Source organism: Manis javanica, chromosome 10, assembly GCF_040802235.1.
Source record: "Manis javanica isolate MJ-LG chromosome 10, MJ_LKY, whole genome shotgun sequence".
Taxonomy (NCBI): domain Eukaryota; kingdom Metazoa; phylum Chordata; class Mammalia; order Pholidota; family Manidae; genus Manis; species Manis javanica.
In genome coordinates, this window is record NC_133165.1 from 45,967,456 (window position 1) to 45,994,661 (window position 27,206).

General features: G+C 53.8%; 3 protein-coding genes across 13 annotated transcripts; 2 read left to right on the forward strand and 1 right to left on the reverse strand.

Annotated features, from left to right (window-relative positions):
- INO80E (INO80 complex subunit E) lies at window positions 1-7,819 on the forward strand. 3 transcript variants are annotated; one of them, XM_017662525.3, is made up of 8 exons: window positions 1-157; window positions 306-376; window positions 588-640; window positions 3,127-3,205; window positions 3,308-3,419; window positions 3,799-3,915; window positions 6,583-6,675; window positions 7,237-7,422. In XM_017662525.3, exons 1-7 carry the CDS (start codon window positions 77-79, stop codon window positions 6,652-6,654), a joined length of 585 nt encoding a protein of 194 aa, XP_017518014.1. In that variant the 5' UTR covers window positions 1-76; the 3' UTR covers window positions 6,655-6,675; window positions 7,237-7,422. The 3 variants fall into 3 exon arrangements, with proteins under 3 accessions (XP_017518014.1, XP_017518012.1, XP_017518013.1); XM_017662523.3 differs by lacking the exon at window positions 6,583-6,675 and having other exon boundaries at window positions 7,237-7,819; XM_017662524.3 differs by lacking the exons at window positions 3,799-3,915; window positions 6,583-6,675 and having other exon boundaries at window positions 7,237-7,819.
- Window positions 7,769-25,916, reverse strand: DOC2A (double C2 domain alpha). Of its 6 annotated transcripts, XM_073215326.1 has the most exons (17): window positions 25,128-25,909; window positions 24,148-24,231; window positions 21,276-21,510; window positions 20,762-20,857; window positions 17,898-17,966; window positions 15,398-15,452; window positions 12,741-12,852; window positions 11,788-12,065; window positions 11,372-11,451; window positions 11,075-11,149; window positions 10,842-10,951; window positions 9,208-9,334; window positions 9,067-9,126; window positions 8,827-8,990; window positions 8,618-8,699; window positions 8,440-8,536; window positions 7,769-8,349 (listed from the first exon to the last, which is right to left on the reverse strand). In XM_073215326.1, exons 1-17 carry the CDS (start codon window positions 25,250-25,252, stop codon window positions 8,204-8,206), a joined length of 1,995 nt encoding a protein of 664 aa, XP_073071427.1. In that variant the 5' UTR covers window positions 25,253-25,909; the 3' UTR covers window positions 7,769-8,203. The 6 variants fall into 6 exon arrangements, with proteins under 6 accessions (XP_073071427.1, XP_073071428.1, XP_073071429.1 ...); XM_073215327.1 differs by lacking the exon at window positions 15,398-15,452 and having other exon boundaries at window positions 17,903-17,966; window positions 25,128-25,908; XM_073215328.1 differs by lacking the exons at window positions 15,398-15,452; window positions 20,762-20,857; window positions 21,276-21,510; window positions 24,148-24,231; window positions 25,128-25,909 and adding an exon at window positions 18,181-18,232 and having other exon boundaries at window positions 17,903-17,966.
- On the forward strand, window positions 18,314-19,292 carry C10H16orf92 (chromosome 10 C16orf92 homolog). 4 transcript variants are annotated; one of them, XM_073215331.1, is made up of 4 exons: window positions 18,314-18,419; window positions 18,716-18,874; window positions 18,988-19,078; window positions 19,199-19,270. In XM_073215331.1, exons 1-4 carry the CDS (start codon window positions 18,356-18,358, stop codon window positions 19,215-19,217), a joined length of 333 nt encoding a protein of 110 aa, XP_073071432.1. In that variant the 5' UTR covers window positions 18,314-18,355; the 3' UTR covers window positions 19,218-19,270. The 4 variants fall into 4 exon arrangements, with proteins under 4 accessions (XP_073071432.1, XP_073071430.1, XP_073071433.1 ...); XM_073215329.1 differs by having other exon boundaries at window positions 18,315-18,419; window positions 19,196-19,292; XM_073215332.1 differs by having other exon boundaries at window positions 18,316-18,419; window positions 18,991-19,078; window positions 19,199-19,232.
- Window positions 25,917-27,206: the final 1,290 nt, after the last annotated feature.

The following is a 27,206-nucleotide window of genomic DNA, read 5'->3' on the forward strand; positions in this document are numbered from 1 at the left end:
CGTGGGAGGCCGAGCCGAGCCGGCTCGGGGTAGCGGAACTCCGGCTAGTGTTAGGACCGTGCTCCCGGGGCCGGTCATGAATGGGCCGGCGGACGGCGAAGTGGACTACAAGAAGAAATACCGGAATCTGAAGCGGAAGCTCAAGTTCCTCATTTACGTGAGTGCTGGGATATGGTGGTTGTGGCTGGGTAAGGCCTGGCTCTGGTAGGACCTCAGTTTACCCATGTGCAAAGGGAGTTGGGTGAGCTGTCGCCAGTTTTCGAAACACGGCTGTTGGCCCAGCGTCCACATTGCCTGTGATATAGGAACACGAGTGCTTCCAGGAGGAACTGAGGAAGGCGCAGAGGAAATTGCTGAAGGTGTCCCGAGACAAGAGGTGAGACACGTTGGGGAGAAAGGGGGAGGCCAGCGGGAGTTGTGGCTCCTGTGGATCTACATTCGGACCCCATCATGGAGTGGGGCCACAATGCATGGTGCCTGCCTTGAGGCTGTTGTGAGGATCCAGCAGGCCAGCTAGAAGGGACAAGGGCCCCAGGAACATTGCTGAGATGGAAATAAACATTTGTTCTCCCTGCCTCTTCCCTCAGTTTTCTCCTAGATAGACTTCTGCAGTACGAAAACGTGGATGAAGACTCTTCTGGTGAGCAAGGTCATGAAAAATTGGTGGAGGACATGGCTCCTGGCACTTCAGCAAGCTTCCTGGGCCCCTCTTTTTAGGCTTTGGCGGCTGATGGAGCCTCCAGTAGTTCTTTAGACTAGTTGCTTGCCCTCCACCTCTACCTTTCATTCCTTCACTCAAATATTTACTATTTACTATGTTTCAGGCACTGTGCTTTGCACAGGGAATACAGTGGTAATCAAAATGGACAAAGTCTGTTTGTATTCTAGTTGGGGGTAGTAAGTAAGCAAAAAACCTAGAATTTTAGATTTGAAAGGAATCAAATCAGGTTTATGTGGTAGTGATTTGAGTAGAGCAGGGGTTAAACATTTTTTTCTGTAAACTGCCAGATAATGAATATTTTAAGCTTTGCAGAGCATGCAGTCTTTGTTGCAGCTACTCAGCTCTGCCTTGTAGTGCAAAAGTAGCTATATGTGAAAATAAATGAACATGGCTGTGTTTCAATAAAACTTTATTTATGGACACTGATAATTGGATTTCATATAATTTTCATGTCATGAAATACTATTTTTCTTTTAATTTTTTCTCCCATTTAAAAAGCCATTTTTAGTTTACAGACTGTATAAAACTAGATGGCAGGCAATCTCAATACAGTACTCAAGAAAAGGCCTTTTTCATGATGTAGTGTTTGAGTGAAACCTAGATAAGAAGAAACCAATCTTGTGAAACTAGGAGTGAGAGATTTCCAGGCAGAGAGAATAATAAATGAAGATGCCCTGATGTAAGAATGGACCAAGTTGTCTGAAGAGCAGCAGAAGAGCGAAGCAATATAAAGCAGTATTTTCAAACTTTTTTTTTAGTACTATTTATAATCAATAATATCTCTTACATCAGGAGCAAATCCCCACATACATTCTTACTTATAACACAAAATGTAATGAAACAGTGTAAGACCGTTATGTACAATTTATTCTGATACTTCTTAGACTGGTTTTCTTTTTTTTCTTTTCCATTTAATGCTGGTTGCAAATCAATAAATTCACTTCATGACCCTATTGGGTTGAGACTCCCAGTTTGAAAAAGCAGTGAGGTGGGCATTTGTGGTCCTGTGCCAGAGCGGGGTCCTCATAAGCCACGTCACATACAATTACTTCTCATCATGCTTTTAAACACTGGTCTGGAGCAGGGGGTCAGCAAACAGCCAGCCAGGCTACGTGTTTTTGTAAATAATGTTTTATTGGAACACAAAACACCCATTTGTTATCATTTTGTAAGAGGACAGTAGGTAATAGATGAGATTACAGAAGTAGGTAGGAGCCAGGTCACGGCAAAATGTTTGGCTTTTATTCTAGCTTCTCATTGCCAGCTGTTCCTTTCCTGGGATCTTTCCATTAACTTGCTGTTCGAGGGGGATTTCAGAATAGGAGGCCTGAGAAAAACAGCATGTTCATGGTCAGAGGGATAAATCTGAGCAGGGAAAGCCAGAGACATAAGCCACTACTCATCCTGGAAAAGCCCATAGTCTGGTCAGGGAGAAATCCACACATGACATGTTAGCACAGTGTGAGGAGGGCTGTGACATGAGAGCAGAGTTTTGGGAGAGCCAGTAATTAACTGGGCCTGAGGGATTCTGGAAGACTTCTCAGAGAGGTGACATTTAATCTACTTCTTAACTGATCTATCTAAGCAGAGAAATTGGAAAGAATATTGGTTGTTTGTTAAATGAATGATGGACCCCTTCTAGGTAGAGGCACAGAAGTGGGAGACATTTCTTTTTTGATGAACTAGATGGGTGTGTTGTGAAGAGTACAGTTTGTTTGGAAGACTAGAAAGGTAGGTTGTGACCAGATTAAGAAGCACTTTGAATGCTCTCAGGCAGTAGGGGACATTATCAGGAAAGATGTGATCAGGTTTACATTTCAGGTCATTCTAGAGTTGAATGGAAGTGGATGGCAGGAGATTGCTTAGCAGGTGATTTTCACGTACATGGTGGTGGCCTGGCCTTGTGGCAATTGTAATGGGGAGTAGATAAAAACAGGAGAGATTCGATTAACAGGACCATGGATGTGGGCAGTGGAACAGAGATAGGAGCTGAAGGCAGCTTAAGAGATGAATAGAGTGGGATAAAATGGTCAAGGAGTTAAGAGGCCTGTGTTCAAGTCCCAGCCCCATAGCATACTCTCTGAGCCTCAGTGACCTCATCTGGAAAGTGGAGGTATATTGCTCTCACCTATGAAGATAAAGATTAGTGGTGAATGTATAGTGCCTGTTCAGAGCCTGGCATGTCCTGAGTACTAGACAAATGTGTTGTCATGGAGGAGCCTGGGCAGGAAGTCAGCTGTAAAGGACATTGTAAAAAGCTGGACAAGCTGTGGGCCTCCCCAGAACAGCATATGTGTGCCAAATGGGGAGTCAGATTCTCCTGAGCCCTTTCATAGAGTTGAGCCCTCTGAAGTAGACTGAGGGTCTTACATCCCACTCCCACTGACCAGCACTCTGCCTCACAGACTCAGATGCCACTGCATCTTCAGATAACAGTGAGACAGAAGGGACGCCCAAGTTGTCAGACACACCAGCCCCCAAGAGGTGAGAAGAAGCCATTATTCTCTGGGGGTGGGGTGAGGAGGCACCTGGGAGGAGGCTTCTGGCTGCCTCTGACCCTTTCCCCTTCCCCTGTACTTTCTCCAGGAAGAGAAGCCCTCCACTGGGGGGTGCTCCCTCTCCCTCCAGCCTCTCCCTGCCTCCTTCAACAGGGTTTCCCCTTCAGGCCTCTGGGACCCCCTCTCCATATCTGAGCTCGGTGAGTTGGGCTCAGGGGTGGGAAGAGGTAACTGAAATGCCTGGGAATAAGGTGGGCATCGTTTGGGCAGAGGGGGCAGCCTGTGGTGAAGACAACCCAGCTCTGGAGACATCTGTGTGGGTGTGGCCAGCAAGTGTCCCTTGGAGGGGTGTGAGTTGGAACTACCTACTTGTCTCTGGTGCAGGAATGGGGAACAGACATAATAAGGAGAGCAGACCCCAGGACAAAGTCCTGCTGCTGTCCCTCCCCTTCTGTTCTCAGGAGCCACACTCATCACCATCTCTTGTTTTTCCATTCTTCCTCCTGTTTGCATTTCTTCCCTTTACCTCCTACCCCATTCACTCCATTTCCCATCTCCATCCCCCACTCACACCTGCAGCTGGCTTCCCCTCCCTACCCCCCATTCCCTTCTGACTACCTGGCCCTGCAGCTACCCGAGCCCAGCCCCCTGAGGTCCAAGCGGGAGAAACGGCCCCGCCTGCCCCGGAAACTCAAGGTACCCTGACTTGGGGATGATAGGGAGGGGCCAGACGGCAGAAGGACAGCCATCTGAGGGAGGCTCAAGACAAGGGCTTTGGACTGAAGAACTTTGAAGGTTTCATTTGGAAACTGGGGGCCCAGCCCAGGGCTAGGCACTGAGGGGTAGGTCAGAGAAGTCCTGGCCCACAGGCTATTGTGGAGACAAATAGGGGTGGAACCAGCCTTGGGGTACTTGGAGTGCAGACACCTAGGGCCCTGCCCTTGGACTGCTGCAGTGTGGGCCTGGCCAATCCAGGCAACCCCAATGGAGGGGTGCAGTTGTAGGATCTAGAATCAAGTCAAGGCTCCCCAGTTAAAAACCATGTGACCTTGAGCAGATCTCTTTGACACTCTAGGACTCATTCTGCATCTGAAAATCTGTGATGAGACTACATGTAAGGAAAAAGTGTTGATGGAGTGCCTACTATGTACCAGGCACTGTTCTACGTGCTACAGATGTAGTAGTGAACAAAACAGACAAAAATATCTGCCTTCATGAAGGTCACATTCTAGCAAGATAGGCAGAAAATAACATAAATTGATACTAATGCAGGAAAATGGGGTCAGGTAGAGAGCGTGGAAAGCACCAAAGTAGATAGGGGCTAATACTTACAGTTGGGTCATCTGGGATGTTACTTGGTCAGAGACTTAAGGAAATGAGAACATGCCATGTGGCTCCCTGGGAGATTGTCTTTCAGAGAGAACAACCAGTGCAAAGGCCCTGAGCAGGGTATGTGTTTGGCTTGTTCAAGGACCAGGAACAAGGCCAGTGTGGTCAGAGGAAAGTGAGCAGGCCAGAAAAGTTGCTGAGGAGCAAGGCTATGGAGGGCCTTACAGGTGTTGTAAAGAGTGTGGCCTTGAACTGGGAATGAAATGGGAAACCATTGCAGCAGGTTGCGCAGAAGGAGAATCTCATCTGATTTGCATGCTGCCACCATGTGGAGAATGGACTGGGGAGGAGTTATGTCAGGAAGGAAGCAGGGAGCTATGAGGAGGCTCCTGCAGCAAACCAAGTAGAGAAGGTGGAGAGTGGATCATGGATCTATTTCAAAGCATGAACCCCATGAAGACCAATGAGGGCTATGAGCTAGAGGAGCCAAGGATGGTCCAGTGTGGGGCCTGAGCAGCTGAAGAAGTGGAGCAGCCTCTTTCTGAGATGGGGAGGGCTTGGTGGAGCAGGTTTGGGAGGGAAGATATGGAGGTTGGTTTTGGACAGGTTGAGATACTGCCTGGAAATGCCAATGAAACAACTGGATAACGTGAGCCTGAGGCCCATGGGGCAGATTTGGAAGTCTTTAGCATGGAGGTGAGTGGAGAAGAGGCCTGGGCACTGAGCCCCAGGAGAAATGAGAACACAGAAGGCACAGTGTCCTCCAGCTCTAAATCGAAGTAGAATAGGATCCAGGCTAGGCAGCTCTCAAGTTGGGTGGATGGTGGACTACAGGCTGTGGAGCACGGAGCCATTTGAGAGGTCATGCTTGTGGTTAGGAATGTGGGTTCTGTTGTTCATATCCCAGCTCTGCCACTTACTATGTGACCTTGGCCCATGAGCCTGAAAAAATGGGTAGATGATGGATGATACATGCTGTCCTTTTGCCTAACTTAGCAGGCTGTGCTTATGTTGTGTAGGGCAGGATGGTAGAGTAGGCAAGGGTCAGCGAATCCTGGAGCATGGGTAGAGGCGTGGTGTGAACTTTCTGAAGTGCTGGGTCATAAAGTAGAAGAGTGATGGGGAGCTAAGTTCTAAACATACAGGAGAGAAAATATTGGTTGAGAGAGGGGCCCAAATCAATTGCTGTGTGGGTGGGTGGGTGGGGGAGGGTCTCCAAGAGGTAGCATTTGAGCCCAGGGCGAGATTTGGATATTCCAGGCTGAGGCAAGAGTGGAAGGAAGATAGAGACACAGCAAAAGCATTGTTTGGGCTGGAGCAGATGTAAGAGGAGAAAACGACATGAGAAAGAAAGGTTGGGGCGGCATCACAAAGGTTTGGACGCCGAGACTCAGATGTTCTGCAAAAGGGGTGCGGCAGTCAGCAAAATTTCTTGGTGGCTTAGTGTGAGCATTCAGGAAGTAGTCTGAAGAGAGGAGGGAAGTCTGTGAAGAGTGAATGAGGTCAGTTAAGAGCCTGGGCGTCAACCAGACTTGGCTGGTTTGAATCCCAGCTCCTCCACATACTCAGTGACCTTCGGGCTGTTATTTAACTCTCTTGAGAAGCAGAGGGTAGGGTTAGTTTGGACGCTGCCCAGTGGGCAGGCTTGTTCCACAAAACCTCCATTTCTGTTTCCTCCTCTGGCTGATGACCTCTCCTCCCTTACACGGTGGTTGGAATGGGTCAGCAATGTCAACAGAAATCACCTGGCACACAGTAGGTGTTCAATTTGTGCCAACAGGCAAAGCATGAGGCCCACAGAGCTCTCTGGGGAGGATCTGTAAGGACCTAGCAGGGGTGGGGCTGGAGGGTTGGGCAGGACAGAGGCTCCTTCCCAGCCTCAGAGGACCAACCAGGGCTTTTGATAAATAGAAAAGGACACTCCAGGTGCAGGGACTGGCCTGTTCTCTGGCCCACCACACTGCCTGTGCCAAGGGGAGTGAGGAGCCTGAAGCCCTCAAGTGGAGAAATGACGTGCTCAGGTTTATGTTTTAGAGAGCTCACTCTGGCTGCAGTGTGGAGGAGGAGCTGGATCTGGGAGAGGCTGAAGGCAGGGAGTCCAGTTAGGAGGCTGGTACCATAGCCCAGGTGAGCTGAAAGGAAGGCCTGGCTTAGGCCATTGGCTGTGGGGATGCTAAGGAGGGGCCCATCCAAGATAGAAGAGGTAGAAACCTCACCTGGGTGGGGGCAAAGACCTAGACACCCTCCATCAAACCAGTGAGTCCCATGGTAGGAGGGAGAGGCAGCCAGTGGTAGAAAGTGGTATCTGAAGTGCTGGAGGTGGGCAAGCAGGTAGTCACTCCAGGCTGACTCTGTCTCTAACTGCTATAACAGGGGCAGCCAAGGTGTTTCCCTGGTGAGGGCAGGGCCTGCCCTTTCCCTCCTGGTTTCCTGTAAGATCCCTCCCCTCCCATCACCACCTCCATCACCACCTGTTATGCCCAGCATTTGGCTGGTTTGAGACTTTAAGGGGCTGAGGTGGGGCAGGTACCCTGCTTGCAGCATTGGCTGGCCCGGCTATGTCCACTGCCTCTTGAGTGAGCCTTTGTCCCCTTCCCCATCCCCCAGAGCTACCTTAAGGGGCAGTGCGAGCCTCCTGAAGGTCCCAGTACCTCCCTGACACAGCCTTCCTGTTTCTTCCTGCTGCAGATGGCGGTGGGCCCCCCCGACTGTGCTGTGGGAGGGCCGCTGACCTTCCCAGGCCAGGGTTCTGGGGCTGGGGTAGGGGCAGCACTGGCCCCACTGCCCCCTCCCAAGATGCCCCCCCCCACCATCCTGAGCACCGTCCCTCAGCAGATGTTCAGCGATGCAGGCAGCGGGGATGATGCTCTGGACGGGGATGATGACCTGGTGATCGACATCCCGGAGTGACCCCCCTCTCAGTGAGCCCTTGCCCAGGGCCCTCTGTGCCAGCACACATAAGCCCCCAGCTTCCATGGAGACATTTATTGACATCCAGTTGCCATGCTGCGGCTACTGACACAATCAGAAAAGGCGTAAACATGCAGAAATGTCCCCAGGAAGTGGGCCTCATCAGAGAGGGCAGAGGTCCTGCCCTTAACATCCTGGCCCCATCCAGGAGACTTATTTAAATGAGTGGCCAAGGGAATCTGCCACCTCTCAGAGAAGCAGAGATCCTGCAGTGGACCCCTCATTTAAAAGGGCAGCTGTACAGGGCTAGGTGTTTTCATTTTTTAATGATTATGTATTAAAGTAGTGGCTCTTTTTTGCCTTTTCGTCCTTTTCTTTGTTGGGAACATTCTCCTCCTCCAACCCCCCCCAATCCGACCTCCTCCCTGTGGGTAGAGGGGGACCGGGCAGCCTGGAGAGGTAGGACAGAGGAGAGGAGCAGCAGGGCCTCAGCAAGGGGCATTAACAGGACTCCCCCTGCAGTGTGCACAGGATGGGTGGTTTGCATATTTGCATGTGTGGCAAATGAGGCAGAAGGAAGTTTGCATATGTGAATACAGATCTCCACAGTCACGGAGACTCTCAGGAAATAAGACAGGTAGTGGGGGGCAGGGCGTCCACCCCGTGTAAACGTGCAAAACACTCGTGCGGAGGTTGGGTACTGGACTTGGCCCAAGGGGCTTCTGCTGGGCAGCTGTTGTCCCACTCAGGCTGAGGGCAGAGCCCCAGCCGCTGGGGGCAACTCGCTGGTCAAGGTGTGCCAGCGCTCCAGGACTATGTCTGGCTGTTGCAGACAGTCATTCCAGTGCCTCTGGGCCTCTCCTCGGGCACCTGGCCCCAGGGACACACCACCTGGGGAGCAGGTAGATGCAGGCAAAGTCAGGACCCAGCTCACTGCCAGGATGCCCTCCATCAGCACCACCCAGCAGGCTCCTCCCTTACCAATGAAGTCATTGGATTTGCCAATGTCATAGTCCCAGACTGTGACTTCCAGAGTCTTGGTGGCCAGAGTGGAGAGCTCCATCTCATAGAAAAACTCCTGGGACAATGCAAAGCCACACCTTCCTGAGGCACTGCCCTCAGGCCCCCTCGATTTCTGGTCAGTCCCTTCCCTGTTTACCTCATTAAATTCTGGATTGAGAGTCTTCTTCTTCACACATGTTTTATTCTTGGATTTCTTGTCCACGTCGGGCCTCAGGTACCTGCCATGGAAGGTGGGCAGGGTTAGGGGAGCAGGGTGGTCAGCAACAGGCCAGGCCCCTGAAAGGATAGGGCAGGGTTAGGCTCCCTGGGGAGGGGAGGGTGGGCCTCAGGGAGGGCAAGGCTCACGTCTTGACGTAGGGGTCAGAGTAGCCATTGACATCCATGGCAGCCAAGTGGGCACAGCGCACAATGCCCACCAGTAGTCCCTGGCGCTGAGAGGTGTAGCTGAGGCCCAGCAGGATGCGTCCACGCTCTTCCAGCAGCCCAGGTCCCTGTTCTGCCTGCTCCAGCTGTGGGGCAGATGCAGGGGTCAGCCTGCATCTTCACCACCTCTCACCCAGACATAGTCCCTGTGGGGCACCTCACCTCCTTCAGGTAACAGGAGATGCCCCTCAGTGCCGCAGACATGGAAGAGGGTGAAGCCAGCTGAGGGGACAAAGAGAAAGTTCTGGAAACCTGGCCGCCTCAGGAGCCCCTCCCCCTGGCGTCCCACAGCCCCTCACAGACCGGGACCTGGCGCTCAAGGCAGATGTTAAAGTGCTTCTTCTGTGAAGGCTTGAGGCGGCGGAGGGGTACTCGGATCTCCCCGATGAACTCATTGTGGCTCAGCTTGTCCTCATCACAGACAGAGATCCTGGTGGGGAACTGCAGGGTCAAGGCCCCCTGGGGTACCTGAGCCCCACTCAAACATGGGAGAAAGGTCCTCCAACCGAATGCAGAGCACCAGAGGCCAATCTCAGCTCTGCCCTAAATACCCTGCACCTCACCAGTAAAATAGGCTGTTTCATGGGCTTTGTGGTGAGCACTAGGCCAGGAGCTTGAGAAGAACTCTTTGATTTGCTTGGTTCCTGTGCCCCTCCTCTTCCAGCTGTCCAGGCTGTTCCTGGCCCCTTGAGACCTGCTCATCTGCTTCAGGGAGCCCTCCCAAATCTTGAGGACCACCATCTCTACTGCCTCCACTCTGCCTGGGGATGGGACCCAACTAAACGTGCACAGGGCATGCATTGGTGGGGTGGGTCACAGATTCAGGATGTAAGAGCTAGAAGGGCCTGAGGAGCCTTGGACAATCAGATGAGGATCCCACACCTCTTCCTGCATGGAACAGGGAGCCAGCCTGGGAGAAACATGTGAGCCCAGCAATTAAGAAATGATTGCCTTTACTTCTGTCCAGACCCTACTGTTGCCCCCCTGTGCTTCCTTCTGCTGTGACACTCTGGAGCAGATGGGTCATGTAGAGGTGTTCAGATTCAAGATCTGCCACTTACCAGCTGCCTGTGTGACCTTGGGCAAGCCTTAACCTTCCTAAGCCTCAATTCCCATCTATAAAAGGGAGATAATGAGTTCCCACCTCCTAAAACTAATAGGATCAAGTGAAATAAAATTAAGAATCAGTAGCCCACGGTTGGGCACTAGTAAGCCCTCATTAACTTAGGCCTTGTTTCTCTTCTGAAAATTGGTTCCAGCCTTCCTGCTTTCTCTGCCTCTGGTCCTTTCCAGTCTACCCAATACCAAAGTGATCCTAAAACACCCTGATGGTGCCCCTATCCCAGTGCAAACCCTTCCATGACTCAGTGTTGCCAAGAACAAAGGAAAAGGTCTCACAAGCCTGGGTTCTGCTGCCCTTCATTCCCCACCAGGGACTACTCTCCCCACAGCTCCAACTCCTGGGATGACAGAGCAAGTTACCTGTCCCTGAAGACTTCACTCCTTACTTAGAGATGTTAGGGGGACATAGGAAACAGAACAGACAGATGTCTGACTTAGGTTGGGGGCTCTGAGAAAGGGTCTCGGTAACCAGGGAAACTTCCAGGAGGCAGAGTCTCAAATAGCAAGTGGGATTTATGCTGGCTAGGAGCACCTTCCCCACAGAAGAGACAACAGGCAAAGATCAGGAGTAATGAATCTGACCGATCTGAAGGGGGCAGCCCTCTGTTGGAGAAACAGTAGGAGATACTGGGGTGGAGGCAGGAATGCCTGGGAAACATTTTGGCCAGCTGCTGAGGGGGCTGGGGAGCCACTGATTGCTTGAGCATCTGAGAGGGGCTTAATGGGAAACAGATCAACCAAAGAAGGTTCCAATGACAGCTGTGCCAGAGGAAGGGCTAAGCTGGAATCCCTGCTAAAAGGGAGGGAGCCCTCACCTGAGCACCTTGTGGGTGATGTCATCATCCGTGATTCCACTGTACGTCAGGTCCTCATTCCACACGGGATTCAATGTGTTCCTCTGAGTCTTGGTTTTTAGTTTATTGGCCTGAGGTGTGGGGATGAAGTGTTCTCAATTCACGTCCTCCAGACCCATAGAAGCTGAAGGCAAAGGAAGGTTCGGGATGGACCCACAGGCTGGGACACCTTGGGTGGCCAAGGAGGCCATTACCTTGCAGGCTCCTGGCAGCAGGTGCAGCTTGACGTAGGGGTCAGCCAGGCCATTGAAGCCCATGGGCTTGAGGCCCTGGAGAAGAGTGGGGAGAAGAGGGCTGTGAGCGCCCATCCACCTGCCCTTTGCAGAGTGGATCCTTGGGGTGCACAGAGCCAAGAAGGGTGCTAAGCAGGGGTAGGAGGTGAGAGAGGAGAAGCAGGGGTCCAGCCTGGGAAAGGGAAGGGAAAATGGGAACCCACCCCTTCCAGGTAGGAGACGAACAGGGCCGGGGATTGGGAGGCAATGAGTGCCCACCTTAGCCTTGAGGATACTACAGTGCAGAGTGCAGGAGGCCTGGTCGTAGAGAAGGTCAAACTCCAGTGTGCCCAGAGCAGCTGGAGAAGAGGGAAGAGGCAACGTGAGTAGACAGGTGTGTGTGAGAAACCATTAGGCAGGCTGGCTGTGTCAGCTGTGAAGGTGTGTGCATGTGTCTGGTCTGTCAGCCTGTGAGTGTGCATGCGTCTGCATCCCTGGCAGGGCTGCCACTGGGGCTGTGTGGGTGGTTGAGTGTCTCAGCAGAAATATTGAATATTGAGCCTTGCTAGAGCTGTAATCTCCACACCGACTGCAGCTGTGGCAGTGCTGCCTGCCACCTTCCCCCCACACACTCACTTCCCACAAGTCTGGAGGCCTCCATTCTTGCCCTGGGCCCCTCCAGCCCCCAGACTCACTGGTATCATCCGAGTCATAGCTGTCCATCTCAGCTCCATCCTCAGGTGTGGTGGCCCCAAGGAGGGCTGCTGGAGGGGCCAGGGCCAGCGGGGCCAGATGAGCAGGGGCCTCCCCGAAGCCCCCACCACTCCCTTCAGGTCCTGGTCCCCGGCGAGGGAAGTAGTCCGAGATCTGGCGGATGGGCCTGATGGGCCCAGGGCACACGTTGATGGCCATGTGCTCCTGGATGTTGATGGTCATGCGGTCACCCCTGCGGCCCCTCATGCAGCACCCTGATCTGGGGGAGGGAGCTGCGAGTGAGTACGAGCCCAAGGCTGACTCCTTATACCTACCATCTGCTGGCTGAGGGCCAGGCGGCAAGCTCCTCGGTCTGTGGGGCCCTCACTGGCCTCCCTTCCTAGGTGTCAAGGGAGAAGGCAGCCTGTGCCAGCTGATGGGCAGGCAGGAGGCCTGGGCACTCCAGACCCCAGGCTTTGCTCTGTAGGGGCTGGGCTGCTGGCCCACTCCCTCCAAATAGGTCCTGGCTCCACCTCAGATTTCCCACTTACCTCTGGATTGTCCCTTTGTCATCGTCCCAGCTCCTGTTCCTCATTCTGGGTTTCTGTCTGCTTTGGGCCCTGCCTACCCCGTAAGTCCCCCTCCTCTGTCTCTATGAGGCTATCTCCATTCTTCTGCACCAGGCACTTGTCTGGTCCTGTGTCACCCACCCCTTTAGACTTTCACTACCCAGTCTTCATTCGGGTCCAGGATCTGCTCACCTGCCTGACTGGTCCCCAACTACCCAGCCGCCCAAGGTGGGGGACGCCTGCTTCACACGCCTCCCACTGAGAATGGCCTTCCAGAGGAGCCAGAAACGGCAGCCTCTGGAGAGCTAAACACCCCAATAGGCACACACAGGCTAACACACACACTCACCCTCACCCTCATGCCCCGGCAGCCCAGCCCCCTGCACCTGTCTCTGTGCCTCCAACAGGTGCCCAAGCACTGGGGGTCCGCCGGGTGCAGGCTGGGCGGTGGCGGCCGGTGATTCCCAGGGCGGCCGACGAGAAGAGCTGGGAGTCCGGCTGTGTAAGGCGATAGGGAGGGAGAACCGGAGGAAGGGCGGGAGGAGGGGGTGAGCGAGGTGGAGGCGAGGACGCAGCCGGCGCAGGAGGCGCGGGCGGGGAGGGCCGGCCGGTGGCTGGGGAGGGGCGGGACTCTCCCGCCGCGCAGCCGGGCACACTTAGGGGCACACACGCAGTCGCGGGCACGCGTTCTGGTACACGCACCTCTCACGGGCACTCCCGCGCACACGCCTGTGCCCACGTGCGCACACTCGCACACATGCACCAACCAAACGCGCCGGCACACTCACCCGGAGAACTTCGCATACACACACTGGCAAACGCAGGGGGTCCTGCGCCACCCGGAACCAACAGTGAGGACTGCCCCGTATTCTCTAGCTCCTCTCGGGGCCTCGGGCCCCCGCGCTGAGCTCACGGTGCCTCCTCCCTCGCGGGCTCCTTTCTTGGCTCGCGGGTCTCCAGGGCCCGACCACCGGCCTCGTTGCCATGGCGACGACCGCTCCTACCTCCCCCCGCCTCCCCGCCCAGTGTATCCTCACGCCCCTGCCCCGCAGAGAGCTCGAAGGAGGGCTTCTAGCCCGCCCCTCCCCAAATCCGTGGGGGCAGGACCTGAGGGCGGGGCTTAGAGAGCCTCATTGAGCCAGGGGCGGGTACGGAAAGAGGGTCTGATCCGCCTGTGCTCGCTGGCATGGGAACTTGGGGGTCCCCGCACCGAGTGTGGAAGCTCACAGTCTGAGGGAGGAGACAGAAGGCCGACGCTGTGGCTTCCCGCAGGCCTCCTCCTTTGTGCTGCTAAGGCGGCTCTCCTTGGACGCAACCCAGCCTCCATGGGCCCGTGTCCCCAAAGAGATAGCGTCTCCTTTGGGAATCCACCCTCCCTCGCCCCGCCCGCTGTCCTTCAGGTGTGGAGGGACATCTGGCTCTTCATCAGTCTGCCATTCTCCCCTGAGCTCTGGCACCTGCCCATCAAACTCCAGCTTTTGATCGTTGTCCTCCTTTGCTCCAAACTTGCCATCTCCCAAAGACAAAGTCCTCACAGTGGCCTTCAAGGCCCTTCAGCCCTAGATGCTGATTTCTCTGATCTCATCACCCTCACTCCCCTGGCTGCCTTGCAGGAATGGGTATCTGCAGTTCCTAGGACGCACCTGGGTGTCTCAGGTCTCTGGACCTTTGTTCACACAAGCTTCTCTTCCTGGAAGACCTTCCCTTCCTTCAGGGGTCATCCTGGGCCACTTCTTAGGAGCCTTTCTGGAGCAGTCCTCCCACCCCCACCAGTGCTATTACAGGTTCAGTTCTGGTGACATTGGGTTGGTTCATGCCTGTTTATGTTTCTGTCTCCCCCACCACCAAGGAGTGCCATGGCAGGCAGAGGCTGTCCCAAGCTGGGCCTGGCACTAAGTGGCATAATAACTAAATATTGGGATTTAAAGTGAAAGAAATGTGATTGTACAACAATGTTACAGACTTAACACTACTGAACTGTATGCTTGAAAATGGTGAGATACAAATATTGTTATGTGTATTTTTAAAATGTTTAACAATTTAAAAAAAAGTAAATGCAAAATCCAACTATACTGAGATAGCGCTTGTCACCTATCAAATGGTAAAATTCAAAGTATTTGTTAACACACAGTGTTGGCAAGGCTTTGGGTAGATGTACACCACCTCTGTTGAGGCCAGAGGATACCAAGATGACAGAAACAGACTCTTTACCCAGAAATTCCACTTATAGGATTTAATCCTATAAATATCCTGGCCCATAAGCAAAATAAAAACGGCTCAAGTGGAGCACGTTTGCAGTGACAAACAACCTAAATGTCCCAGAGTAGGAAACCAGTTCAACCAGTTATGACACAATTTTAACAATGAAATAGTATGCAGCAATGAAAGAGGCCCTGCATGTACCTGAACAGAATCATCTTCACAATCTCAAGTCATCTTAGAAAAGTAAGGTGCAGAGTGGCATGTATGGAATCTGCCATTTAAGTGGGGAGAAATAAAGAGTTTATATGTTTGTTTATATTTGTGTGAATTATTTCTGGAAGGCTGCACAAGAAAGTGACCTCTAATCAGGTTGCTATGAGACAGGGTAGGGCAGGAACTGGAAGACCTTATTTTCCATCCCTTTGAACTTTTTAAATTTTGTACCATGTGCTTATGTTACCTATTGAAAATAATACATTAAAATAATATCTTTTTCAAGTAAAGGCAACCATTAGATTTCATTGGGGTTCTCCAGGATGAGGAGGAGGCAGTACCAATGGAGGCACATCTAGGACCAGAGCTGGTGGGTTTGGCCAAGGGCAGGGCTGGGCCTTCAGGGAGGGGCAGGCTGGGCGAGAAGCCTTCTTCCTGCCTCCTCCACTGCTGTTCTCACAATGCTTAGCTCAGGCCCAGCAGCACCTCTAGAAAGATTTGTTGCAGGAAGGTGAGGATGAAGCTGGAGCTTGAGCCAGTGGCAGGGGAAATGGCAGACAGTGCTGAGCTTGGCTTGGCCAGAGCTGGAAAGGCTTTTCATACACCTACTAAGTCACTGAATACCTACTATATACCATGGTGCTGTAACTATGACCAGGATCAACATCTCCAGCTTGACAGCCCTGTAAGATAGACAAGTAGAAAGTTCCAATGCAGTGAGATTGCTGCGGTGATGGGGGATGGACAGAAGGCCATGGGAGCTCAGGTTTGCTTTGCACAGCAAGTGTTGCCTCAGCTGAGAACTGGAAGCTGAGGAGGAGTTAGCCAGTTCAAGTGTGGGCACAAGAGTGTCCTGGGTAGAAGTGTGTAAAAGGCTGGAGTGTGCTGAGGGAGAGTGTGGGCCGGGCGGAGGTGGGTAGGTGGACAGGGCTGGGTAAGAGTATTGTAGTTCAGGGTAAGAAGTTCAGAATTTATACAGGAGCCATGAGAAACCATTGGAGTATTTTAAGTAGTGGATCTGAGTGTTCTGGTTTGTTCTCACTGAGGGAAGTGCAAATAAAGATCATCAGGCCCACAGGCTGTTGCAATAAGCCAGTTAAGACATGAGGTTGGCTTGAATGAGGGGGCAGCACTGAAGAGGGAGGGAGGTGGATGGATTTCAGATATGTTAGAAATTGAGCCAACATGGCTTGAATATGGGCTTGTCAGGAGAGAGATCAGGAGGGGTTTCAGATGATTCCTTAGTTTTTGTGTTGATTAGAACATCTAGAGGCGTGTAAGACCATTTGCTGGATTGATAGGTTCAGGATAGGAGAATCAAGAGCTCCATTTGGGATCTATTGAGTTTGAGATGTTTTTGGACGTACAGAGACATGAAGCAGGAAGTTGGGTAGAGAAGTTTAGAGCTTGGAGGAGAGGGCTGGGTTGGAAATATACATTTGTGAGTCATCAGCATATAGATAGTATTTAAAGCCATGAAAATGGATGAGATCACTTTGGGAGAAAGAGTACAGACAGAAAAGAGAAGGTCCAAGGCTGAACTGTTTAGAGAAGTCCTGAAAACTGGTGAGCTGGCTCCCGAGCCTGGAGGCAAGAATGTGTGCACTCTGCTCAGAGACAGAACAAACAGAGCAGTACCCACTGGATTTGGCAAGTTAAGAGGTCATTGATGCACTTGGCAAAAGTGGCTTCAGCAGAGTAGTGGGGAAGAAGTCAGGTCCACAGCGGTTGAAAAATGCAGTGAAGTTTTGTGCAGAGACAGCAAGTGTAGACAGCCCTTTGGGGTTGCCCGTCTAGATGCTAATGATGTGGATCCAGGAGTTCTCTCCCTGTGATCCTCGAGGGCAGAGACCATGTCCTGGTGATTTCTATCCAAGCCATAAATGAAGCCCAGCATATAGAAGGAGCTTGATATATGTATTTAATGGCTGGATGAATAAATGAATGGATAATTCACTGCTGGTGTCAAAAGGGTCTTTTCTAGTGGAGAGGGCAGCTGTATTCTTTTGAGGCAACTTAGGACACTGCAAAATCCACTCCGAAATCCAAAAGGCTCCAAACGCTTTTTCCCAGCTAAACCCAAAGAGCAACTGTATGCAGGTGTGAAGCAGAAGCCCTGGCGCAGAGCCAAGAGACAGGCTGTTTTGAGTCTCATTGTCCTGCCCAAGCCTGTGACTTTCTCTGCCTCTTTCTGAGAAAGATAAGAGTAGGGGAAAAAGCCACATGACCCAGTCCTCAAGAGACCCCATAGATGCTAGTCTGCCTCCTTTCCTCTGCATTTTTTTTCTCTCTGGGCTCTTTGTTTTAGGAAATTGAAGCTGACCAGGGCAAGTACCTCCCAGGGCTGCTGTGAGGAGAATGGGTGGGTGGTACCTAAGGGCAGGAAAGATGGGGGGATCCTGTGGAGAAGGGAGACTCCACCAGAGGGCAGAGGGCCCCACACATGCCACAGACACATGCCTGGCTTGGTGGAAGTCACGGAACAGGGACTGTCACAGGCTGTTGTACAGATATCTGCATAGTCAAACCATGGAGACCCTAAAGTGTCCTTGGGCTTGGGTGGGACAGGACACATCTGTGACAGACAGGCCTACCTGCTAATCAGAGAGGAACTAACTTTTGGAAGCTGAGGGCCTGCAGTAGTGAAAGAAGCTGTTGGGAAGTGACAAACCCAAAAAGGCAGTGACTATAGGGAAAATGGGATAGCCCCTTGGGGAGCCTACTGAGAGGAGCCTGTGAATGATCAGAGACCTGACTCCGGATGGGTCAGAGGACTTCCTCTGACAACCATGCCTGCCACTCCTCAGCAATACCTTTTCCTGAAACACCTGGTGCAACCCGTGGGAAGAGGCAGAAGGAGGGTCTGGGGTGCCTGGAGCTCTGCCTTCCCCGATATGGGAAGCCAGGACCAGGCAGGCAGGCAAGTAAGCAGTTGTGGGCTCTGCTGCCACCTAGTGGGAAAAGTCTGTTACTTCTCTTGGTTCCTCAACCAGGGTGGTCCTCTGCGGAGCAGGGAGACCTGGTTTGCGGGGCGGAGGAGTCCCTTGTGCCCCCGAATTTGGGGACACAAAGCAAGTTAGTGTCTCAGGGAGGAAAATGAACACCCCCGGGAAGTGTGCATCACCCACATTACTTTGCTCCTCTGTGCCTTGGTTCCGTCTTCTGTGATGGGTGTTGTGATAGTTCGGTGAGTCCATCTAGGTGGTAAAGTAGTTGGCATAGTAATAAGAGCTCAGTAAGTGCTACCTGTGGTTAGCCAGGGGGTTAACTGAGGGTGTTAGGCCAGGCCCTCCCCAGTAAAACTGAACCTGCCATACAAATGCAGCTTTTCCTAGTCCCAGCCTTCAGCAAGACTCCCCAAGTTCCCCCTGTTTATAAATTCTGGGGCTGCCACTGTTACTGTTTTATTACCAGCCTCATCCCAAGGCATGAAGGTGCTGTGTGTCCCAACTGTCCTCTTCTGATTCAGGGTTTTGGGGGAAGGGTCCCAGCTCCCAGCACTTTCCCTGTCCTCTCACATCAGAATGACTCCAGGCTGTGACATCACAGAGCCCCCACCCCACCGCTTCCCAGCAGTGGAAGAGCCATGAGGCTGTGGCAGCGGGAGCAGGTGTGGGTGTGGCTGGTCGGGCTGGAGGCCATAGAAACAGGTAGGAAGCTGTCTCGGGGAGCAGCAGCAAGGAAGATTGCTTGGGAGGAAATGGTCAACTGGGGCTTCGGGGCTTTCTCTTTGCCCTCCACAATTCTCTCCCATCCTCCCCATCCAGCATGGGCCTTCTTGTGGAGAGCTCAGTTGATCCTTGAGAAGTTCCTGGGACAAAAGCAAGCTCCTCCATAGCCATTAAGGCTGTGTGGCCTGGCAGGACCCTAGGTTGGCCTCAGCCTCTTTGGGTGGGGAGCAGGGGTCTGCTTGAATCTTGTCATAGACTTTGCTCTGGGTCCCCAGCGCCCAACCTGGAAAGTGCTAAGACCTCGGACCTGGAGGCAGAATCTCCAGTCTTCATAGACAGACCTGACTTCTTTGATTACCCAGATTCAGACCAAGCCAGGCTCCTGGCCCTGGCCCAATTTACTGGAGAGAGTCCTGTCATTTTTGTTGACTCAGGTATGAACCAGCTCGAGAAGGGGCCTCCCTCCTTGCCAGGGCCTCAAGGAGAGCTGCCCTTGTCCCATCAGTTGGGGGTGAGTCCAAGGGCCCCATCTCCCCTCTTTGTCTAGCAGGTCACAACTCCAGGTTATTCCATCACATCCTTGTGGGTGCTCTGGCTGTGGCTGCCTTCTTCCTCCTTTTCCAGTTCTGCACACACATGTAAGGCTCCCCCAGCCCCAGGTCTACCTGCCTCAGCCTTCCTTGGGAGAAGCTGAAGAACCCAAAAGCCTAGGGAGGCAACATGTGATCCCTAACCTCTGCTCTCCACACCCCTAGAAGCTGTCGGAAAGGGTCCTAAGGAGCTGGACCAGGGCCTTGGACTCTCCTGCATGCTCAAACCCACCTCCTCTTCTGCTGATGAATAAAAGGCCTTGCTTTTCAGTCCCCTGACTGCTCACTGACTAACCAGGGGGCCCTGCCCTGTTCTGGGTCATCCATGCTTTCTATCCTCAGGCCTCCCCACCCTTCAAAGCCCCAAAGAACTGGGTGAAGAGGGCCTTGATGACATTCACGCAGATCGTCTTTATTTGCGGTCTGTAAAGCACCTCCCAGGGTCCCCTGACCCCAGACTGGAGGAAGCCTTGAGAGGTCTGTAGCACCAGGGACATGCTGGGGTCCGAGGGCAAGATGTGCAGCCTAATGGGGAAGGGGCCAGGTGCCCCCTCACTTATCCCTGGGGTTGCTCAGCACTGGGAAGGCTGGGGGCAGCAGCCACCTCCCTGCCCCAACCCCCAACAAACTAGTTTGCATTTGGGCAAATAAATAAAATAAATAAAATTTCTCAGGCTGGCTAGCCTCCCTTGAAGAGGAGGCTCATGGGCATTAGTTTGGGTGTCCCCTCCCTCCCAGATGACAGGGAGCTGAGAAGAGTTTGCAGCAGGGGGGCTGGGATGGCCTTGGCAGCAGGGCCTCCCCTACATTCTCAGAGTCCGGGTCCCCTTGAGTCTCTGGGAAGTGGCAGCCCTTCCTCCATCCTTTGCTTCTCCAGGGTCCCAGAGATGTGATCAGAGAAGAGGTTGTGCAGGAAGGGGCTGACTCCCCTCAGCTCAGGCACTGTGGGGAGAAGTGGTCCCCTCTCCCTTCCAGCCGTCTCACCCTGTCCCTGCCCTTCAGCCCCTCAGGGAAGATTCCCCACCCCTTGGGAGTCCATCTTCCAGTCCTGGGGCTATCAACCAGAGGCCCCTTGGCACCCCAGCCCCACCCAGCAGCCTCAGAGCCTCATCCTCACAGGGTGGGGAGGGTCCCCCAGGGCCCCAACTTCAGTCCTGGGTCTGACAAGGAGAGGGCGGTGGGGAGCCCCGGGGCCGGAAGAGGCGGCAAGCCCCACGGCAGATGAGGAAGAACCAGTAGATCTGGGGGGCGAGCAGCAGGGCGGCGCCCAGGTTGATGTGGGCTGGGATGGCGAGGGGCACGGCAAGAAGGGGCAGGCCAGCATGCCGCCCATAGGCCCAGTACAGGTAGGGGAAGAGCAGCACCCGGCAGCAGAGGAAGGTGAGCAGCATCAGCGCCCCGTTCACCTTGTGCAGCAGCGTGTGCTGCTGCTTGTACTGAAGGCAGACCAGGTGGGGGTGGCGTGAGGGGCAGAGGGACTGCCTCAGCCCGCTGCCCTCACCCCTGCTCAGCCAGAGATACCCCACCTCCACCCATCTTCCTGCCTTCTCCTCCCCAGATGGAGCTGCTTCAAGGCCTCCCTTCACTCCCTGCGCACTACCCCAGGCTACAACCCTCCCCAGACCTGACCCTTTGCCTGACCTTAAACCATCCCTGGAGGTCCCTGAAAGTGCCTGCCCTTCCTGTGCCCATATGCCCATCAGGCTCATAGACCCTCAGGTACCCTCTCACCTGGATGAGAATCTTGCCAAGGCAGACGAAGGGGGTGCTGACCTCGGCCATCAGCAAGGAACCTAGAAAGAAATCTCCCTTGCCCTGACGCCACACCTGCAGGGAGAGAAAGGAAGCAGCCTGGCCTCACCCTGGTGGTCCCCTGCTCCTCTCAGTAACTTTTGGAGATGCTTCACTCTGGAAGTCTGAACACACATGTCCAGGAGCAAAGCTGGAGCATTACCTTACTGTGTCCCTCCAGCAGTGCCATTGGAAAGACTGTATGCCTTATGTTAGAGATGACAAAGCTGAGGCTCACATGCAGTGGCAGCTCCAGAGCACCATGCTGCAGGTAGGCCAGGCTCAGCCAGGCCCCCTTGTTGTCTGGGGCTGGTCTGGTGTCCAAGTAAACCCTCCATGGGGACCCTCCATCCTGGGTCTGTCCTGCTGCTGGGACCAGGACCCTGGGCATCCCAGGCTCCTGTGATGCTGGCATGAGTGGTACAGGGGCCCGGTTTTCTGCACCCCAACTCACCACTGACAGCGGGAAGCACACGAGCACCATGACAGCGTGATGGAGCACCATGAGGAACTCCTTGTGCAGGTAGCCACGAGCCACAGCCCAGGTGTTGCCTGGGGCTCTGGCCCCCCCTTCGTCCCCTCCATGTCCCTTGACCTGGTGCTTGTGCCAGTGACAGAGGAACATGGCGTAGATGTCATAGATGAAGTAGGGCACTGCAAATTGAGTGTAGGCAGAGGAAAGCCAATGTCTGTCGGGCAGAGAGAGAGAGAGGAGGAGAGATCAAGGTGGAAAGGGGATGACAGAGCAGCTGTTGGGCACTGGAGTTGGTACTGGACGTGCCCCCGAGTCAGATCTCAAGAGACATTCACAACAACCCTGAAAAGTGGACTCTTGAGTTACCTGATGGAACCCAAGGGTAGAGGGCAAAAAACCTGTTCAAGGTCATGCTGTCACATGACTGGTAAGTGTGCTGGGATTCAAACCCAGACCCTCTGACTTTAGAACCCATCCATTTTTCATATTCATTCATTCCTTCATCCATTCATTTGTATTCTCTCTCCATCCCTCTCTGTAACATAGTGAGAGAAAAAGGAAGAGAGACCAAAAGATAGCCACAGACCATAAATGAAGTGAAAAAACAAGTTCATCTGAGATGTGAGATACAGCTGAGGCCAGGACAGATAACAGCCCGGAGACAGAACAGTGACGGGAAAGACCATGTCGTCTGGCATCAGTTGGCTATTGCTACAGGCAGGCACTATTCTAATATGCTAAATCTTCCATAGGCATAAACTATTCACACCCCACAAAAACCCTATAAAATGTATATGGTTATCACCCCCGTTTTACAGATGAGGAAGCTGAGGCTAGGTAACCTGGCCAAAGAACAAGCATGAGAAATCTGGCTCCACAGCCCTTACTGCAGCCCCACTGTCCTTAGGAGATCTGAAACAGGTGTCGCAGACAGGCCCTGCTGGGGACTAGTGGCACTGCAGTGCTCCTTGTGCCCCTTGAATGTGGCCCAATCTTGTTTTTGCAGGTACAGCCAGGCATTAAGGAGAAAACGCTGAGCAAAAGGAGCCAAGAACAGAGAAAGTTCCATGTACTTTGAGAGTAAACAAAATAGAAAAGCGCATGACTATGCAGCATTGCATCTTCCTTCTTGAGTCAGCACAGTGAGCACTTTCTCTTCAATGCTGTGGTCCTGTGACAGGTCTGAAGTGGGGAAGGGGAGGCACAGGAGCAGGCCCAGAGAAATCACCCAGCTAGGTGGAGGGATGGAAACAAAGGCAGCCAGAAGTAACACAGAGAAAGAGCTGAGACCAAGTATGAGGATCTTCTGAAGAGAGTAAGACCCATGCGAGGCCAGCTGAGGCACAGGCGAGATGGAAACAGAACCTAAGCCCTGAAGGCTGGCCTGGAAGGGAGCCACAGCCCACCTAGCAGGGCCGACTCTGGGAAGAGACCCTGAGACCCATGCTGGAGTGTGTGACCAGGAGGGAGAGAAAGAGGAGAGGGAGCAGCAGCCCAGGTCAGCTATGCAGGCAAGAAAGTGTGGGGAGCCAGAGCAGAAAGGTGGTCCAATGGCCCGAGGAAAGTTAGGGCAAGAGTGGCCTGAGAGCCAGCCCCAGCTGACATGGTGGGCCCACTGGTTTGGGGAGGCCCAGGACCACCCACCAGGCCCTGGGCTGCAACATGGATGGTTAAACCCATCTCCACCCGCCCAGCAATCAGGTGCTGTGAAGTAGCAACAGCTGTTGCCCCTGGATTAACCTGATCCTCCCCGCCCAACCTGAGGATTAAGGGGAAAGGGACAATAACAAACCTGGGGGGGAGGTTAGGGAAGGAAACGAAAGAGCAGAAAGGTGACCTCTGTGTAAGAAGATGAGAGCAACAAGCACATGGGAGATCTAGGCTCATCTTGGACCCAGAGGTGGGGCAGAGGGAGAGGGGCAGGAGGCGGCCAAGTCACCAGGCGGGATCTGAAGAAAGAGTTTGGCATCTACTGTGTGTAAGCCTGAACTGCTCTAGGCATTTGATAACAGTCCTCCCCACGGTGGCCCTTCCAGGAAGGGATGGACCTCACTCCACAAGTGAGTGAACTCAATGTGCATGGAAAGAGGGAGTGCCTCTAGGTCAGGGTCATCCAGACAATTTCCCTAAAGCTCCGTGGCCACCAACGAAAGGGAGCAGGGCTGGAAGTTAAGCATGGGGGCATCCTCAGCACCCTCTCAGGCAACTCTGCAGCAGCCCAAGGGTCACCTAGAGCTTGGCCCGGCAGCACCATGGACAGGGCCCCTTTCCTTCCTCCTTGGATGCCACCTCTTCAGCTTGGGCTTTTTTGGCACGCAGCAGGCACTGCAGCAGCTGCCAGTGCCAAATTTTGGCCTCTTCACCCTCCCCTCCAACTCCCCCACTGCCTAACTGTTAGTGGCCTTGTTTGTATCATCTCTTTCCTCTTATCTTCCTCTTGTGCATGGAGCTGGGGCTGTACACCTGGGTTCTGGGAGGTGAGGGGTGAGCCTGGCACACCTCACCCCATTGGGTAATGGTTGGAAATGGGGTCTGAGGGGGTGTAAGGGTGGGAGGAGGTAAGGAAGGAAATGACACTCAGAACTTATTAGGATACAAGAGACTAGGAAGCCTAGGAGCTGCTTTGAGAATCTTTTTTGATTCCCACTCCTCCTCCTGGTTCTGACCTTTAAGGACAGGACGTGGATAAATTTATCCCTGGGTGTTGAGTTGCATTGCAGTTAACTTGCTCAGGCCCAAGTGAAGGGCTGGAGGACCACTAAGAGAGCTCCCCTAGAATATCTGGGATGCTGAAGGATCACACATACACACAGGCTGCTGAAATAGGCAAAGGTGGTCTCATGGCACTTACTGGTCATCAATGATGTGTTTGCAGGAGGTGGAGACGATGTAGCCAGCTGTGGAGGCCATGACAGCTTGGACAGAGGACACTAGCCTAGGGAGGAAGAGGGAGCAGTGGTAGAGGGGGAAGACACACCACCTTTGGTTTCTCCTCTTTGCTGTCCAGATACTGTGCTTCAGACTCAGTCACCTCTCTTGCCACTCCCTGCTCACCTTTTGCCAAGCCCGGCTTGCCCAGGGTTGGCCCCACCACCACCACCTCAGGCTCCCAGACTTGCCCAGCTGCCCCTCCTCAGTTCACCTCATTCCTCACTGCTGGGACACTGAGTCGCCTTCCTCTCAGGAGGACACCAGGGAGGTCGTCATGAGGTGGGGCAATGCTGAGAATGTGTAGCTGGTAACAAGGCCCCTTCCTGGGGAGGGGCATAGAGGGGACAGCATGGGATGGCAAGGGGAACTCCTGAACCTGTTATTGCACACTCAGCCACCCAGCCATCATACTGGTCATCAGCTAGCTCCTCAGTGACCCGAAATTCCCCCTCGCTCCTTGACTGCCACCATGCTTCTCTCTCCAACTCTGGCCCTTATTCCAGGGTTGTAGAGTTCTGTGTTCATGCCTCTCTCCCTCATCCTCCCAAACACATGCTCTGGATAATACATGGCTCTCTGCCCCTTGCCTTGTTCTTTAATATCTAATAGAAATGTTTTATTCACATGCTGGCCCTGTTTTGGAGGGTGGGAGGGTGAATGGGGGAAAAAAGAAAAGCAGTTTGAACACTAGTAGACCGGACAGCTGGGTCTGGATGCGGCCTCCTGGGACAGTGAGTGAGGCAGTGAGGAGGGAAGAGAGCTCAGCAGGAAAGCCCACCGAGCTCTACGGGGGCTCCCGGTCCCCACTGGGCCCAGGGTCCGGGAAAGGGCTAGAGTCCAGTCCACTCCCTGTAAAGGCTGAGAAGCAGGAAGGGGCTGAGGGGAAGGGACGCAGTTTACCTGGCTGAGACAGTGACCGCGTCAGCCTCCTCCCAGCGCAGCTGGGGCAGCCGCTGCAGCGCGTTCTTGGAGAGGAGGAAGAGTCCGGGGAACACCACCCCCCCAGCCACCATTGGGGTCAGCATGGTGGCTCAGGCCTCGGGCAGGGAGGGGACGTAGAGGGAAAGGGACGCCGAGCTGAAGGGAGTGGGAGGTGGCGGAGGGACGCCAAGGCAGGGACGGAGGAAAAGAGGAAGGGGCACAAAGGGACAGGGCGGGGATGGGATGGGGCAGGAGAGTCAGACCAGAGGAAGGGAGAAAGGAGTTGGATGAGGCTGGGGAAATGGGGAGAGACTGGGGAGAGGGAGGATCTGGGAAAGGAAGCTGGAGAAAGGCAGCCAGAGGGTTGGGAGAGAGGCAGAGGGGTGGACTTGATGAGAGGACAGAGAAAGAGAGTACGGGAGGGAGGAGGAGGATGCGGGTGGGGGAGGGGAGGGCGAGAAGAGGCAGGTGGGGAGGGGGGCTTACGTGGAGAAGCTGGGAGGGCCAAGAAGGCGGGGTGGGGGGTGGGACTGTGGTGCCAGCCCTGAAGAGTCAGGAATGAGGGAGGGAGGAAGCCAGCGAAGCAGCCAGGCAAATGGTCAGTGGTCAGCACTGCTCTCCCACCTCTTGCTGCCGCCACAGTCCTTGCTGCCCGGCACAGAAGCTGCACAGGGCATTGTAGATCGTCTGTGCCCAGCCCCCTGCCCCCTCGGTGTGGAGGGGGAGGGGGAGGGGGAGTCAGCAGCTTGGGGAGGGTGGGGGGAGGGGTGGGGAGGTGATGGCACCAACCAGACACCAAAAATCTGGACCTGCAGCAGCGTCTCTCCATGCAGCTCTGAGCCACAGCAGCGGCTGCGACAGAGATTGGGGGAGCAGAGACAGAGGGAGGGGGAGGCCCTTAAAGAGACAGAAGCTGCTGCACAGGGGACTGCTGGGGACAAGGGCCCTGGGAGGGGAGGCTCTTCTCCTGGGGAGGAAGGTGACCAGGCACCTTTTGGCCAGCTAGGACGCAGCTCTGAGCCTCCTGATGGACCTGAGCCCGTTTTCCACCAGCATTCTGCAAATGCCTGCCATTTCTTCCTCTGCCAGCACCGCCCGACATGTGTCCCTCAGAGGCCCATGGGGTTCCAAGCTTAGGGGTACCCATTCCAGCAAAGAGACAGAAGTCCCTGAAGGAGAGCATGGGAGAAAGTGGTGCATCTTGCTGTCTGTGAAGGATGACTTTAAGGAATGGATGGGAATAAAAACACCTCAACACAGAGTCCTTCAGGCTCAGAAACACCCCACACACAATGTTCTTCACACCAATGGGATGAAGGGAAGCTGAAGGTATATTTAATGTGCCTCTAGGTCTCAGCTTTGCTGCATGACTGTCCGTGATCTCATCTAACTATTGTAACAGCACTGAGGTAACAGCACTTGTCCTCTTTTTACAGGTCAAGAAGGGTTCCCAGGCCTTCAGTGACCCTCCCCAAGGTCACATTGTTAAGAAGAGGCAGGAACCCTCTCCTACTGGGTGTCAGAGGGGCTGCAGGGTTTGAAAGGGGTGGGGAAATGGTGTCTCTCTGAAAACCCACCTCGAATAGAGGATGCCCCTGCCCTTGTCCTTCAGGCAGCCTGGCCTCTCCTGGCCTCAGCTAAGCACCATTCACTCTCCTTTTCTCCGGGTTTATTGTGCTCATGGCTCCCTGTCTGCGATTTCACAGAACAGCCTTCCCAAGTGGGAAAGGACCTGAGGGATTGGCTGATTCAAGCCCCTCATTCAACCCACAAGAAAACCAAGCCCAGTGACTTGGCCAGGGTTCTACTCCAGGTCAGAAGACTAGCTAGAACCAGACTGGCCTTGGAGCTGCTTCTCACCTTTTCATGTTGCCTCCCTGAAACTGAGCCTTCCTGTCCTGAACCCACCCGTGCTATGGCCTTCTGCATGCTTTAGGGTCTGCTACCCAAACTGTATTTGAGCTTCCAGGCCTGCGGTAAAATCCACCTTAGTAAGCAACCTTATAATTTGCCTTTGCCTGTCATCTCCCCAAAAGAGAAGCAAAGGGCTGGGATTTG